Here is a 15,051-nt window from a genome sequence, read left to right on the forward strand (position 1 = left end):
TTTATATTGACCATTCTTCTCAATACTCATTTATTTTTTTGTATTTATTTTGTACCATTTTTTAACAAAAAGGCATAATGCATGTATGGTATATAATGTACATGTTTTTTTTCTTTGTGTTTATGTAGCATGTCCGTCATACTGACCGTAGCCTATACCCGTTCATCTTTTTAGTTTCATACAGTTCTGTGAAGTCTACCCACACTGTTATACTTCGATTACTTAGATTGTATAAATGGAAAGACCCAGTGTGTAGACCAAACATGTAAAAGGACTTGTCCCGTTCAGTATACACTTGAAGCCAAGCGCAAACTGGAGGTGGACTTTTTGTCAGCCACTTCTTCAATCATTTCATAATAGTGTCAAGGTTGTAAGCAGCTTGATCTCCTTCCAAGTACAATAAATACAATGAAGATTTTTTTAATAATAAACATTTAAAAATGTAAATGAAGTTCTTTCCCTTTGGATAAAACAATAACCAATCATACAGGTCTTTGGTTGTCCGAAAAGGGAACATTGTAAATTGCTATAAGGACCTGTATACATTACTCTTATTATAAGGTGGTGTACAGTATGCTATTTTTTTAAAGAATAGTTTAAAGGCCTTTGGGAGACCAGAGTACAAGTCATCCATTCTATAAAAAACAAACAAAAATGTTTGTCGGTTTTTCCAGATGCATTGTTCATTCATAAATTCATAGAGCTACAACACAAATTACAATTTCTGATAATGACAAGTTGTTATTGTTAAACCTTAGGATAATGTAGGTACACGCACATCACAGTAGGTGCCAGGCTACTGCAGTAAACATGTAAAAAAAAAAAAAAAGACAAGAGAAGCCTGCACTCCGCTTACTGTACTCAGTGTGTAATTGTGTGTTTAAATCCAACTGCCTGCTCTTGGATTGGCCAACCAATCAGTGGGCAGAAGTTATATAAGGGGGAGGCACACAACTGAAAGCTATGACCTGAGGAAGATCCATTTGGATCAAAACGTTATTGATTACGGCAAATGTAGTTTTGGAGTAAGTGTGCAGGCTTGTCTTTTCTTTCTTTACATTGTTAAACCTTATCCAATATAGAATTCCTGACATGCCAAACTTAACTTTTAACAGTACTTTTCCAACTTTTAAGTTTGAAGACATCTAAAAGAAAAAAAGTGATCATTTCCAGAAAGTATGGTCAGAGTGTAGATCTAAAACAAGCCAAAATAAAATCAACTACATATAATCCTGATACAGGATTGTCACATACAAACATATAAAAAATAACTGATAGTACAGTTCAAAATCAACTTCACAGTATTCCTTATGACGCGCGAAGACACAATCAAACTGTATTTTCATTAAAAAGCAAAGGTCTGGTCCACAGCCATAACAAATCAAAATGCTTCTCTTTTTGAATGTGGCAAAGTAAAAATGTGAGAGACTCCACTGTGAGAATCTATAAAAGTAACTTTTGTAAAAGAAAACGCAGGCAGTGTCCTCATGTCTGTCCAGGGTTAACATGGAGGTATCCATCAGTGAAGCCTCGGCACTTGTGTCGGTCCTCCACATCCTCCAACAGTTTGTCTTCACCCACAGCAGCTCTGAGACTCTCACTGACTCATTGTAACTCCACAGATATGGGTCTCACATTTTAATTAGTCTCATTTGAAGAAATCGGACGCATGATAGATGTTTCAAAGTCCTGAGTACTACTGATCAGCAGCTGAGATGTTAGAGCCCCCGGCCTTTTGTGTTTATACAAGTATAAATTATTCAGTCTTTGACATAAACACATGTGAATGTTGATAGTAAATCAAAGCTATAAAACAAAAAGCTTCAATGTTTGTTGTGGTAAAAACACAATTGAAGAAGCACCATGTTAAAAAATGTTGATGTCGCTCTGGGGGTCAAATGTTCTGAAAGAGTGAAATTAGATGGTACCTTCTCATTTCCTCACTGTAGGTAATAGATGCTCATTCAAATCTGCTCCTTTTCAAGGCTCCAGTTTAGCCATTCCCTGCAAAACAACAGTTAGGATGTGGAGCCCCCGTAAAGTGTAAATTAAGTGTGGTGAAAGCTGCAGTACCTGTGTGTCCTTTTAGGTGGCGCTGAGACAAACTGGTTGAATGGTGTGATGGAAGGACATAGGAGGGTCATACTTTGTGCGCCGACGTTTCTCTGGCGAACAACTGTTGTGTCCATTATCATCATGACGACGCTTACGGCGTTCCCTTTCCTGGCTGTCATGCCTTCTCTTTTTCTTCTTTTTTCTTTTTGTTTCAATGTCTTGATCCGAATCCACATCAGAGCTTTTTAAAGATGACAATAAATAAATAAATAAATAAATAACTGCTTTTCAGTAAGTAGGAAATAGAAAAGGGACACTTACCCACTATCACGATGTCTGTCTTTGTCTTTAGATTTCTTCTTCTTCTTGCTCTTTTTGTGTCTTTTGTTGTAACCACCATCAGAGCTACTGTCCCTTTCCTTGGTGAGAGGGACATAGGTTCGTTTGTAATTCTGTTCGTCTGTTCTGTTTGTGGAGGCAGATGTAGACCCTGAATGAGCAGCTCTGCTTGGTGAGCCCTTGGATCGGGTTGAGTTGTCAGTCCCATTGGTTGAAAAAGTGTTGTCCTCTTTAGAAGAATAGTAGTCTCTGTCTCTCCCATTGCTCTTGTCCTTCATGCCCCTACAATCTTGACTTTCATGCCACTTCCAGCGGCTCTGATAGTCATCTCTGTAAGCATGGCTGTGCCTGCGCTCACGTTCCCAGTGGTGACGATAGTTGGAGTTGTGGTAATGGTGCGCACATCTGTCTCGGTCTCGCTCCCTCGGGTGGCAAGTTTTTTCCCAGCGCCGGTCCGAATCGGTGTCCCTGTAGGAGCGATCGTAGACAGGAAAGCGGCCTTTATAGGAGCGATCTCTATAGTCCCGCCTGGACCTGTGCCAGTCTCCATCACTTTCTCTTTCATTACTGCGGTCTCTGAAGTACTTGTCTCTGGTCCACTCCGAGGCATGCACTCGGTCCCGTTCTCTGGACACCTGTCGCTCATGGTTGCTTCTGGAACTGCTCTTGTGATGATTCGGCTCCTTAGCAGCTGTGCGTCTATCAGACGCTACAGACAGGCCATTGGTTTGTAATACATCTTTTCCATCATTCACAGCTTTTTGTGGAGGACTGCGGCTGGAGCTCTGGGATCCCTCAGGGGTAGAGGGGCCTATAGCAGCAGACTTACTATGATGTGTGAAAGAGGGCATTTTTCTGGTTGGGTCTGAATCAATATTGTTGATTTCCGGCTCCAAGTTAACGGCAGAGAGCTCTACGTGCTGCTGGGACGGTGGTTCACACTGAGATACTATCTGAGCCCTTGTATCAGAAGTGGAGATGTGGACAGTTTCAGCAACTGGGTGAACTGTCTGAACAGAAGTGGCTGGTGCATGGTCTTTAGTGTTGCTGTGGGAGAGAAAATCTTTAGTTTTGCCAACAATGTGTGGATAGTTTGTCTGCATTATTTTTGATCTCTTTACCTTGTGTTGTCGTCTACTTCATTACCAAAACAGTCAGAGGATAAACTGCTAGGATTACTGCTTAACATCTAAATTAAATTAAAAGAAACAATGATTAGTAAGCAAAGTTATTTAGAAGCACAAGAAAATAATAGCCAATACTGCACAAACTATACCTGATCAGGACTTCCATCGCCTTTGTGGTGCCCATTGTGATGGCCATTTTGGTTAGGTTCAGAGATATAGAAATTGGCTACATTTAATCCGTCCCCATTATGAAGCACTTCAGTCTCCCCATTTGTGTTGTGTGAAGTTGCAATAAAATCCCCACTGGCTCCATTGTTACTGATGACGTGAGATTTGCCATTATCTAAAGTGCTGCTGTTCTCCTGATCGGACTCTTCAGAGGACTCCTGGCTGTATGGCACCAAGAGAGACGCTCCATTCCCTCCAATTTGATGGTCTCCGTTGACCCGCGAAGTGCCATTGCCATGGTTTAGCTGACGTGGAATGAAGCGATCATCTGACGAGACATCTGAGGTAGACTGTGAGGACGAGCTGGCAGCGGAGGACGAGCTAGCAGCAGAGGACGAGCTAGCAGCAGAGGACGAGCTGGCAGCAGAGGACGAGCTGGCAGCAGAGGACGAGCTGGCAGAAGAGGACGGCTGACTCTGAGAGAGGGACGAGGGTGTGGGCCGGATGGGTTTTCCTTGGCCAATGAAAAATGAAAGTTTTTGCCGTTTGTCCAGGTCTGGGATTGTTGAGGGCCGGCTAATGGATTGGGAGATGGAGGAAGAGGCAGCCGATCCGTGACCACTGCTGCTAGGTTTTGAACTGGGAAAATCCCTCAGAGATCCATTGCCATTGACATGAAGTGAACTCTGTACAACAAACATGCAAATAATGAATGAAAAGTTGCAAATCTGCAATGAATATCCTGGGGCAGTATTTTGAAATACCTTGTTAGGTGGCAGCTGTGGCCCTATGAAGCCCACATTGTTACCACGGACAGTGGTATTTATGCGCGGTATTACAACAGGCCGGGGTGACGACTGACCAGGGATACCGGTGTTATGGTTCATGTGGCTGTAGTCAGCTGTTTTTTTCACATCATTGTTCCTAGGGGCAGTAAATAAATGAGTAAGTAACAACCAATGATATACAACAATTAGCTTACAATATACAATAAATGTTAAATACAAAAAATATAAATATAAAAGAGACATGCTTTAGGAAGTCAATAAGCACATACATTTAATTAAAATGAGAAATGACTGAGTTTGTTTGAGGCTGTATAAATAAGACATGGGCCAAAGTGAACTAAATGTTGAAACTTTAAAAAAAACAAAAAACTCACCTGATGTAGAACAAAACGTACGCTTGTTGGTTTAGAACGGACCGTATATCACTGACCAACACAGAGGAGTCATTCATATGATACCATTGGCCATTGCTAGCCTGGAGAAAAATATGAGAAAGAAATATATAGGTGATTCAAACCTTGTGGAGCAATGGAAAACCCATATTGGTCGAAATTAACAGTACCTTCACATAACAGAAGTAGTGTCCTGCGTGGCAGCTGAACCCTGAATGGACCAGTACAGCATAGAGTCCATAGACCTGAGCCTCTCCTTGTGACTGAGACATGTAGGGGCGCAGGTCCAGATTTTCAGCATATTTAACATCCTATTTGAAGCACAAACACATTTTCCTTCAATACTTTTTTCCATGTTCATATTGCTCTATTACACCACAAAAATGTACCTTTGTGATTTTTCCACCAGTGAAATTTGCAAAGCGTTTGAGGGAAAGGGTAAGTACATTGGGGTTGCGATGTATGGTAAATCTCTTTGAGGCTGTGACCATTTTCTTGCACCTATTGGGAAATACATACTTTTTCAAGAGCATATTTCATGATACCGTATTTTCCGGACTATAAGTCGCATCTTTTTCATAGTTTTGGCCGGGGTGCGACTTATACTTATATTTATACTTATATACTTATACTTCGGAGCGACTTATATGTGATATTATTTGTTATTTTGACCCTTGCAACCACATTTCATACTCCGGTGTGACTTATATATGTTTTTTTCTTCTCTATCATGCATTTTTTGGCTGGTGCAACTTATACTCCGGTGCGACTTATAGTCCGGAAAATACGGTACATCTCTACTGTTTTATGTTCTCCAGTAATTATCTTACTTTGTACATTTGTACGCATTTTCTCCATCCAGCTGCTCTGGCTTTACAAACTGCTCTATAGCTTTTGAAACACTGAGAGCCGTCTGGATCAGAGAAAGAGAAAAATACAATAAATCATTTAGCCAAAACATAAAAAGCAATTTGTCATTCATCATTACCTTAATTTCCAGAGGGATATCCAAAAAAGGCTCAAATGTATCCGAAACTGCTTTGCAGTTTAAACATTTTACTATAAAAGCAAAAATAAATATTAATATTTAAGAAAATATTCACAAAATAATTTTAACATAACTATTTTACCTCTGGACCGTAAATATCCGCCAAATACTTGATGGATGAAGGTAGTTGCCTGCGTTTGCCTGTCCAATCTACACACACAAACCTCAGGTGAGTTTTAAAATAGTACTTATTAAAACACAAATAAAAAGTACAAAAAACATACTTAGTTCCAGGCAAACAGGACTTTTGCATAGCATCCACTGTGTAACGCAGAAACTCATGGGCATCCTCCTGGCTTCCATAGCGGAAGTGCTTTGCAATCCCTTTTGAATAACAGATACACAATTTACGATATATATTTACCTTAATAAACAATAAACATAATCTCCTTAAACTACTGTCCAAATTTAAATAAGTATTTAATTGCTCCAAAAAAATACATTTTAGAAAACAACAAACACTTACTTTTAAGCTCATTGAGGACACCAATAGGTTTGATAACATTCCCAGAGTTAGCAAAAACTTGTATGATGTGGTTTTGCATGGTACACATCATACAAAAGCCCAGCTCATGACCTAAAACCAAAAAGTGATTAGTAAGTCTACAACCAATAGTGCACTACTTTAATTTAAACAAGGTGACATACATAATTTGGAGTGCTCCCGTGTAAGCATGTAATTAGCAAATGGAGGTGTGTAGGTGAGACACTGCAGGGCTGAGTTGAGGAAGCAGGTGTTTCCCATGTTCTGCAGTCCTGCCCCAATTCGATGGCCTTGGGTCCATTTAATGTTGAGGCGTTCAAGCGGAAACAGGACCTTCTGTGGTAGGTCTATGCCATCTCCTTTAACCAGAACTGACACAGAAGACATGACACTTGCCTCTATTCCTCTAACCTGACATATATATATTCATATATATTTTTCACAATTGCTTAACAGGATAACAAGCATTCCAAATGGCCAGAGTCAAATGCTCAAAAAAGGATGAAAACTTTTGATTCATAATCACAAATGAACATCTACTAGTACTATAAATGCTTGCAAACACAATATCTTACTCTTACGGTAATAGTAATCCTATTTTTATCATCATTGTTATAATACTATTAGTAAACAAATATAAGTGATTAGAAGAAGCGAGCCATGACAAATATAGGGGTTTGATCTTCTGCAGTCTGAGCTCTTACCTTGCTCTTTGGGTCGCTCCACACATGTGCCATTATATACGGCAGCTCCGGGTGTAGGGCCCATGCAACCCCCGGGAGCCTTGAGTCGTGGAGAATCACTGGGCACAGAGGGCCCCACTGCCCAGCTGCTGGAGCAGCTACTGTCCATGCCCACGTCTCCACTGTTGAATGGGGAGCGCTTACACCCGACTGACTCGTAGTCAGACTTTTCTGAAGCTCTGTCAACTATGGTCATTGTTCATTGCTGTAAGACAAATCAATATTTATTTATTTCAGGGACAGTGTCGGTGTAATCCCTCATTCGTCCAGGCGTGTTCCATAGTAGAAAAAGCTTCAGTTGTAGTCATCTGGACTCAGTTTCAGGGACAGTGCATATTAATTAATATTTCTGTTAATAAGCCAGAATTAGCCAAAAGGCTATTTTTCATCTGTAGTCACATGGCAGCTGTTACGTTCAGGCTAAAACAGGGAAGTAAAAAAACAACAACAATAAAGCAAATATGGTACATAGGAGTTAGAAATATATACAGTTACAGACCAACAGATACTAATAGAACAGACACACTCACACACAGACACACTCACACACAGACACACAGACACACACACACACACACAGACACACACACGTGCAGTAGAGAGAGCAGGTATAATTGGTCTTGGCAGATCTTGTTTTCAATGAGCCATTGTATTAACTGTATTTTGAAGGTGTGATAAGAGTTTGCATTTTTGATAGTTGTAGGTGTGATATTTCAATCAAAGGCAGCGCGGACAGAAAAGGTGGTGGTTCTCATGTTTTGCTATAAGATCAAATGTGGAAACATTCAAACATAACATGACTTAGCCACTTATTTCAGAAATAAGAGCATGCTAACTATTATGTCCTCCATAGGAAGTTAGTCAAAAGTTTCACGCTTAAATGTTTCTTCAATTGTATTAATATTTTGAATGTGGCGATTAATATGCTTTAACTGTAAAAGACGGTTAAGCTAAAGTGGCATGTTGTTTCTTTACTCTCCATAGGGGTTAACGTTGTGAAATGCGCTGTGGTTCATTGATGAATCTTTTCCCCGGGAACTTGTCCTGGTCGGAAGCACGTTTACAGCAGCTGTCCCCTCCCACCTGCTTCAGCACACTACGGCTAACAGGCGACGGGAAGGCCTTTAACACGCAGTGTGAAAAACACGAACACGGAGCCCGACTACGTCTCAATTTGTCGAAGATTTAAGTCAATGTGGTGTCAATTCAAACAAAACTTGAGAGAATTTTGTGGCAGAAAGACTCTTGAGACCTAACCCGCTCTAAAACGGAGGGCTCCATGGAAACGCCGAATGGAACAGTGCTACAGAGCGCGCGCGGCTAACGTTACGTGCGGCGACATGATGCTAGTGCTAGCCTGCTCGGCTTAGCGCGGCTGAATGACAAAGCATGGAGACAAACTTATTCGCATCTGGTACCGGGCCAGTTTAGCTTTCAACTTTAACACAAGAACAAAACGCAGCGGGTCGGGTAATGGGACAGTTTGCGGGAGGTGAAAGGAGGGGGTCAGCGCCGGTGGTTGTGCGTATTGCGCTGGTCTTTCCGACATGACAGAGAACCGGTGTAAGGCTACTACAGCTAATCCCAGCCTCCCAAACCAACTAAAACATAACTGATGTGTTGTTAAGTTCCCATTAAACCCATAAGACAACGGCACGCTCACCTGGTATTTGTTATGAACGCTCTAAAAGCTATTGTAAATCCATTGCTTATTTCCAGCGGGTGTCCGGCGGTGAACAATGACGTAGCTAATTGCCTACGGGTACATCCGGGTACCTGTGGTGAAACTAGCGCTCTCATTGGCTCCTTCTGCCGTTTCCTCGTGTGGAACAAGTTCTCTGTACTGTACCATGGACCTACAATATTTCGCCAACTTATTTTTTGTCTTCCGCACAACTTCCTCAATTGAATGTGTTGTTTTTATTTTTATTGAGTATTTTGCACCGTATCACCAAAGCAAAATCCCATGTTTGTGAATTATGTTCATTGACAATGGCAATAAACCTTTTCTGATTCTGTTTTTTTCTACTTTAAACATTACAATCCTTTAGTTCTGAAGGCACCTTGACTTAGGGACATCCTGATCACTTGTTATGAGAATACCCAAAAGATTAACTCCTTTTAAAAACTATGATATGACCAGAAAGGTAATTTTTGGAAAGATACACGACACAGGGGTGGGCAAACTACGGCCCGCGGGCCACATGTGGCCCGTTTGTCTTTATAAACCGGCCTGCCAAACATGTCAAGTCTGAGGAATAAAGTCTGGCGGTAATGCAACAATTGGATGCCAACCGCCATAAAACAACAACAACAACAACAACAACATGTCAAGTAATATTTAATTTTTTTGCCCTCAGGCATCTGTCTGCACTTGTATCCTTAATAAATATGACGTGAAATGAATTAAATACTAGATGGAGTCAATAGCCTATATTTGACAGAAAAGTGATATTTTATTGGATATTTGATTTTCGTGATTTTAAATTTTTTTTCACACCAATGATCGCGGGCCGGCCCTCCGCTACTTGCCTGGATTCGAATATGGCCCTCGGAGGAAAATAATTGCCCACCCCTGCACTACAATGAACCTAGTCAGTGGCCAGAGAAGAGTTTCTTACCCGGATTGGGAAGTGAAGACCTTTGGTTTGTGAGACAGACTTCGCTGCTCACAAAAGAAACGACACACAGAAAAGACAATTGAAGCAAAAATTTCAACTCAACTTGAGTTGAAATTACTATAGTAGGGTTTTATGGCGGTTAGTATCCAAGTACAGCACAATTCGTGGGTTTGGAACTCATGTGCTTTGAATTCGTGGGCTTTGAACTGGAGAATGAAGTCTAAAGAATAAAGTCTAAAGAATAAAGTATAAGGAATTAAGTCTAGCGGTAATGTAATACTTGGATACCTAGCCGCAATGGAATAAGAATTTTTAAGGACTACGACAAAGTCTGAGGGGAGGAAGAACTTCTATAGGATACAATGACAAAGGCATCTCATGACCTCTTGGGCTTTGTCAAAGCACTGGAAGTCAAAGCACTGGAAGAACAACTTTTAGGACTACGACAAAGTCTGGGGAATAAAGTCTGGCGGTAATGCGACACTCGGGTGTCGACTGCCATAAAACAATAACAACAGCAACAACAGTCTAAGGAATAAAGTCTGGCGGTAATGCAACACTCGGATGCCAACCGCCACAAAACAACAACAACAACAGCCATAAAACAACAACGGGTGCCGTGGTGGAATGAAGCATGTGGTTATGCTGTTAGGGCAAGAAATGCGGCGTTTCGCCGGCTAAGGGTTACCCACACTAAGGGTGCCCTCATTGACTACAAGAGGGCCCGCGCTGTTGTGCGGAAAATTGTAAGAACGGCCAAGAGTGCCTGTTGGAGGCGGTATTGTTCCAAAATTGGGAGAGAAACGCGTCTCGGGGATGTTTGGGGGATGATTAAGCGGATGCATGGAGTTGAGCGCCGTCACGGGACCCCGGTCCTAATACAGAATGGTGTTGAAGCAGTCAGCGACGTTGACAAAGCTGAACTGTTGGCCAGCACCTTTGTGTCGGTGCACAGCTCTGACAATCTCTCACCTGCGGAAAGGCACTACAGGGAGAGTACTTTGGCCCAGAATTCTGAGCTGATTGGGCACCAGCCTTCGACTCAAGATGACCTTGACCTTCCGTTTAGTTTGTTTGAGCTAAGGAGAGCACTTTCTAAGGCGAAACAGACAGCCCCGGGTAATGATGAGGTGTGCTATGACATGCTCTCTCATTTGACTGATGACACGCTTGGGCTAGTCCTGGGTCTTTTCAACCGTGTTTGGGATTCAGGTTGTGTTCCATCTGCGTGGAAACAGTCTACGGTGGTGCCGGTTCTGAAGCCGGGTAGGCCAGCGTCTGACCCTTCAAGTTATAGGCCGATTGCCTTGACGTCGCAGCTCGGGAAAACGATGGAGCGCATGGTTACCGAGCGGTTGGATTACTTCTTGGAGAGTCAGGGTTTGCTTCCCGCGCACCAGAGTGGTTTCCGTAGGGGCAGGAACACCATGGATTCCGTGTTGTGTTTGGAATCTGATATCCAGCTGGCCAGGGCTCAGAAAGAAAAGGTTATTGCGGTGCTCTTTGATGTGGAGAAGGCGTACGATATGGTTTGGAAGGATGGGCTCCTCATTAAGCTGCGGAAGTGTGGTGTGAAGGGTAAACTGTTTAACTGGGTCCGGAGCTTTCTGTCTGGCCGGCGTATTCAAACCAGAGTGGGCGCTGCTTACTCTGGGGTCTATGAGGTAGAGAATGGGATCCCGCAGGGGAGTGTGTGTAGCCCTATCTTGTTCAATGTTATGATTAAGGACATCTTTGACGACGTGGATGGGTCTGTTGGGAGGAGCCTTTATGCTGATGATGGCGCTCTATGGGTGAGAGGGAGGAATCTCCGGTTTTACGAGGCGAAACTGCAAAGGGCAATGCAGCAGGTGGAGCAGTGGACCCTGAAGTGGGGGTTTAAACTGTCCGTATGGAAGTCTCAAGTGATCTGTTTCTTCAATGGGCATAGGAACGTCTCCCTTCGACTGCATGGGCAGGTACTCGAACAGGTCATGGAGGTTCTTGGGGGTCACCTTTGACGAGAGGCTTAGTTGGCGTCAGCACATTGATGAGGTCAGTGGTAAATGCAAAAGGGTGAATAACTTGCTTCGTTGTCTATCCGGCCAGGACTGGGGGGCCAGCAGAAGGTCGCTCCTGGGTATTTATCGGGCCATCATGAGGGCGGCTATTGATTATGGCTGTATAGCCTACATGTCTGCGACTGAGACTAACTTAAAGAAGCTTGATGTGGAGCAAGCCCAGGCCTTGCGCATCTGCTGTAGGGCTTTTAGGACCTCCCCTGTCTCGGCGCTGCAGGTTGCGTTGGGGGAATTGCCGTTACGGCTCCGGAGGCTAGAACTTCTGTTGGCTTACTGGGTGAATGTGCAAGGTCATACGAGCTCTCACCCGGTGAGGGACTTTCTCAGGCTTGATGTGGGGCAGAATGAGGCTGGCAGTATGTTTTTTAGCCAGGTAGGAAATGCGAAGGTGCGGCTTGCGGGGGTTGGTGATCTGCGTGTGAGCCCGTCGGTGGCTTTGTCTGCTATAGCTCCGTGGAAGTTTGTCCCGGCTCCTGTTGATGTTAGCTTGCATGGCAAGCTTAGAGGAGTCGCTGGGAGGGCACCGCACTTTGCCGTTCAAGCGCTCATCGATAGGCACTCAGGTGATGTGTTTATGTATACCGACGGGTCTAGGGATCCTGAGAGTGGGCGTACTGGCGCTGCTTATTTTGTGCCTGACCTGGGGCTGGCGGTCAAGAAGAGGTTGACAGATTGCCTTTCTGTTTTCACGTCGGAACTCATAGCGATACGTGTGGCATTGGAATGGGCGGAATCTGCTTTGCAGTGTTGCGGCATTGTGGTGGCCTCTGACAGCCTTTCTGCATTGCAAAGCATTAAATCTGGGAAATCGGATTGCAGACAGGATGTGTTGAATGGCATCTTCTGTCCAGGAAGGATGTGAGGGTTTCCTTCATTTGGGTCCCTGCGCATGTGGGGGTGGATGGTAACGAAATGGCTGATACACTGGCTAAACGTTCCCTTAGGCGGCCATCAATTGATGTGGCGGTTGAGTTAAGCAAATCTGAAATCAAGCCCGTTATCAAGAGTCATGTGGTCGGCCTTTGGCAGGAATTTTGGAGCCACTGTGTTACTGGACGGCATCTCTATCACATACAGGGTAGTGTGGGTCCTTGCAGGTCTATGGGCAGGAACGCGTGGGAGGAAAGGGCCTTCGCCCGCATGAGGATTGGCCATGCTGGACTCAATTGGTCACTGAGTAGGATAGGCAAACATCCGACCGGTCTGTGTGGTCACTGTCGGGTGCCAGAGACTGTCGAGCATGTGCTGATTTGCTGTGAGGCTTATGATAGAGAAAGGGCCGGCCGGGTTGGCCTTGTGGTTTCGGAATAATGGGCGGGAGTTCAATCTGCGGAACGTTCCGGCGATCCAGTCACAGGGTTTGTGTCTGGCTGTGGTTGCTTACTTATGTAGCACAGGGCTGGGTAAACGTTTATAGAGTTGGGGGGTGTTGGAGACTGAGCCGAGGATGAGGAGCAAGAGGATGTTCTAACGCGCTTGGACTTCATGGGCCTAGAAACGCCAAAGTGATGGAAGAAGGACTTCTAAAGGATAAAACGACAAAGACGTCCCATGACCTCATGGGCTTTGTAAAAAGTCTGGCGGTAATGGGACACTCGGCTGTCGACTGCCATAAAACAATAACAACAGCAACAACAGTCTAAGGAATAAAGTCTGGCGGTAATGCAACACTCGGATGCCAACCGCCATAAAACAACAACAACAACAACAAAGACGTCCCATGACCTCATGGGCTTTGTACTTCCAAAGCAATGGAATTTTTAAGGACTACGACAAAGTCTGAGGGGAGGAAGAACTTCTATAGGATACAATGACAAAGGCATCTCATGACCTCTTGGGCTTTGTCAAAGCACTGGAAGTCAAAGCACTGGAAGAACAACTTTTAGGACTACGACAAAGTCTGGGGAATAAAGTCTGGCGGTAATGCGACACTCGGCTGTCGACTGCCATAACAACAGCAACAACAGTCTAAGGAATAAAGTCTGGCGGTAATGCAACACTCGGATGCCAACCGCCAACCGCCGGTTGGTTAGCTCTCTTGCCTCCCAAGAAGGAGATCATGGATTTGATTCCCGGACTAGACCAACATCACATGATCTCTCTGGGTGGGGTCTGCATGTCCTCCCTGTGTTACTGTGGGTTCTCTCCGGGTTCTCCGGCTTCCTCCCACCGTCCAAAGACATGCATGTGTTAGGTGACTCTAGATTGGCCCTAGTGAATGAATGTGAGAGTGAATGGCTGTCTGTAATGTCTATGTCTCTGTGTTGGCCCTGCGACGAGTTGGCCACTATCCAGGGTGTACCCCGCCTAAGGCCCGAAGTCACTGGGATAGGCTCCAGTCACCCGCGACCCCGAAAGGGAACAAGCGGTAGAAAATGGATGGATGGATGGATGGATGGAAGGTTCCAAGTGTGGAGGTTCCAGAATTAATGAGAATACCCTGGTTGTGGATAGAGGATTTTGTACTCTTTATGGTGGATGTTATAAACTGTGCTGCTCAAACTCAAAAGAGAACTGACAGGGTCAGGATCATTGCTAAAGCTGCAGGAAGAGTCCTTGGAACAAAAGAGCTTGAATGGGCAGAAATAGAAAACAGGCTAAAGGCGCTAAATGGGAGTCGGAATGACAGAAGTCTACTTTTGGGGAATCAGTGATCAGAGTGAAGAACTGGAGGTGGGTGCGGTCTCCTGTCCTAAAGAATAAAGCTGTACGGTGGAAGCGCCGAACATTAAAGAAGGAGAGGAAGATGAAGAGTCAGTCCTGGAATGAAGCCGGTCGGACTCTGGAAAATAAAGTCTGAAAAATAAAGTCTGGCGGTAATGCAACACTTGGATGCCATGAAACAACAACAACAACAACAGCAGCCGCAAAGCACTTCATACCATAAAACACATACTACAACTACAGTAGGTGGCAGTAAATGCACCTTTTTCAGTAGGCTGCCAACCGCCATTAAAAGTAACACAACAACAAAACTCTTGGCCTTTATGATATCATGATTGCCAGAACAGGGGCCTGGTGACTGTGATGTCATAAAACACCAAATAATAACAATAAGAATGTTCAAAAATAAAATGTTTGGACTAAGAAGAATTGAGCACTATCGATAATTCTACAGCCCAAACTGTTTGAATGGTCTCTGGCCCACGAGGCTGCAGTACAGCGGAGCGGCCACTACATTCTGTCATAGCACCCTGATATTAATGTTCCAAGTCTAATTAAAGGT

The 15,051-nt window shown here is 43.9% G+C and overlaps 1 protein-coding gene across 1 annotated transcript; it reads right to left on the minus strand.

Annotated features, from left to right (window-relative positions):
- Positions 1-29: 29 nt before the first annotated feature.
- usp42 (ubiquitin specific peptidase 42) lies at positions 30-8,923 on the minus strand. Its single transcript, XM_072456260.1, has 17 exons — positions 8,808-8,923; positions 7,106-7,349; positions 6,566-6,772; positions 6,384-6,494; positions 6,142-6,241; positions 6,000-6,067; positions 5,858-5,928; positions 5,700-5,782; positions 5,259-5,370; positions 5,040-5,180; positions 4,852-4,952; positions 4,454-4,613; positions 3,671-4,375; positions 3,516-3,583; positions 2,377-3,441; positions 2,074-2,296; positions 30-2,004 (listed from the first exon to the last, which is right to left on the minus strand). Exons 2-16 carry the CDS (start codon positions 7,338-7,340, stop codon positions 2,086-2,088), a joined length of 3,438 nt encoding a protein of 1,145 aa, XP_072312361.1. The 5' UTR covers positions 7,341-7,349; positions 8,808-8,923; the 3' UTR covers positions 30-2,004; positions 2,074-2,085.
- Positions 8,924-15,051: the final 6,128 nt, after the last annotated feature.

This window comes from Eucyclogobius newberryi, unplaced genomic scaffold (genome assembly GCF_026437365.1).
Source record: "Eucyclogobius newberryi isolate DKJ021-1_F unplaced genomic scaffold, fEucNew1.0.hap1 SCAF_20, whole genome shotgun sequence".
Classification (NCBI taxonomy): Eukaryota; Metazoa; Chordata; class Actinopteri; order Gobiiformes; family Gobiidae; genus Eucyclogobius; species Eucyclogobius newberryi.

What these genes read in the sequence shown, in the direction of transcription:
- usp42 (XM_072456260.1), bottom strand. Translation starts at nt 7,340, where the DNA reads ATGACCATAGTTGACAGAGCTTCAGAAAAGTCTGACTACGAGTCAGTC. An exon ending in ACGGGAGCACTCCAAATTAT is followed by an intron (nt 6,495 to 6,565) that starts GTATGTCACCTT and finishes TTTTGGTTTTAG; the next exon opens with GTCATGAGCTGGGCTTTTGT. An exon ending in TCCTGTTTGCCTGGAACTAA is followed by an intron (nt 6,068 to 6,141) that starts GTATGTTTTTTG and finishes TTGTGTGTGTAG; the next exon opens with ATTGGACAGGCAAACGCAGG.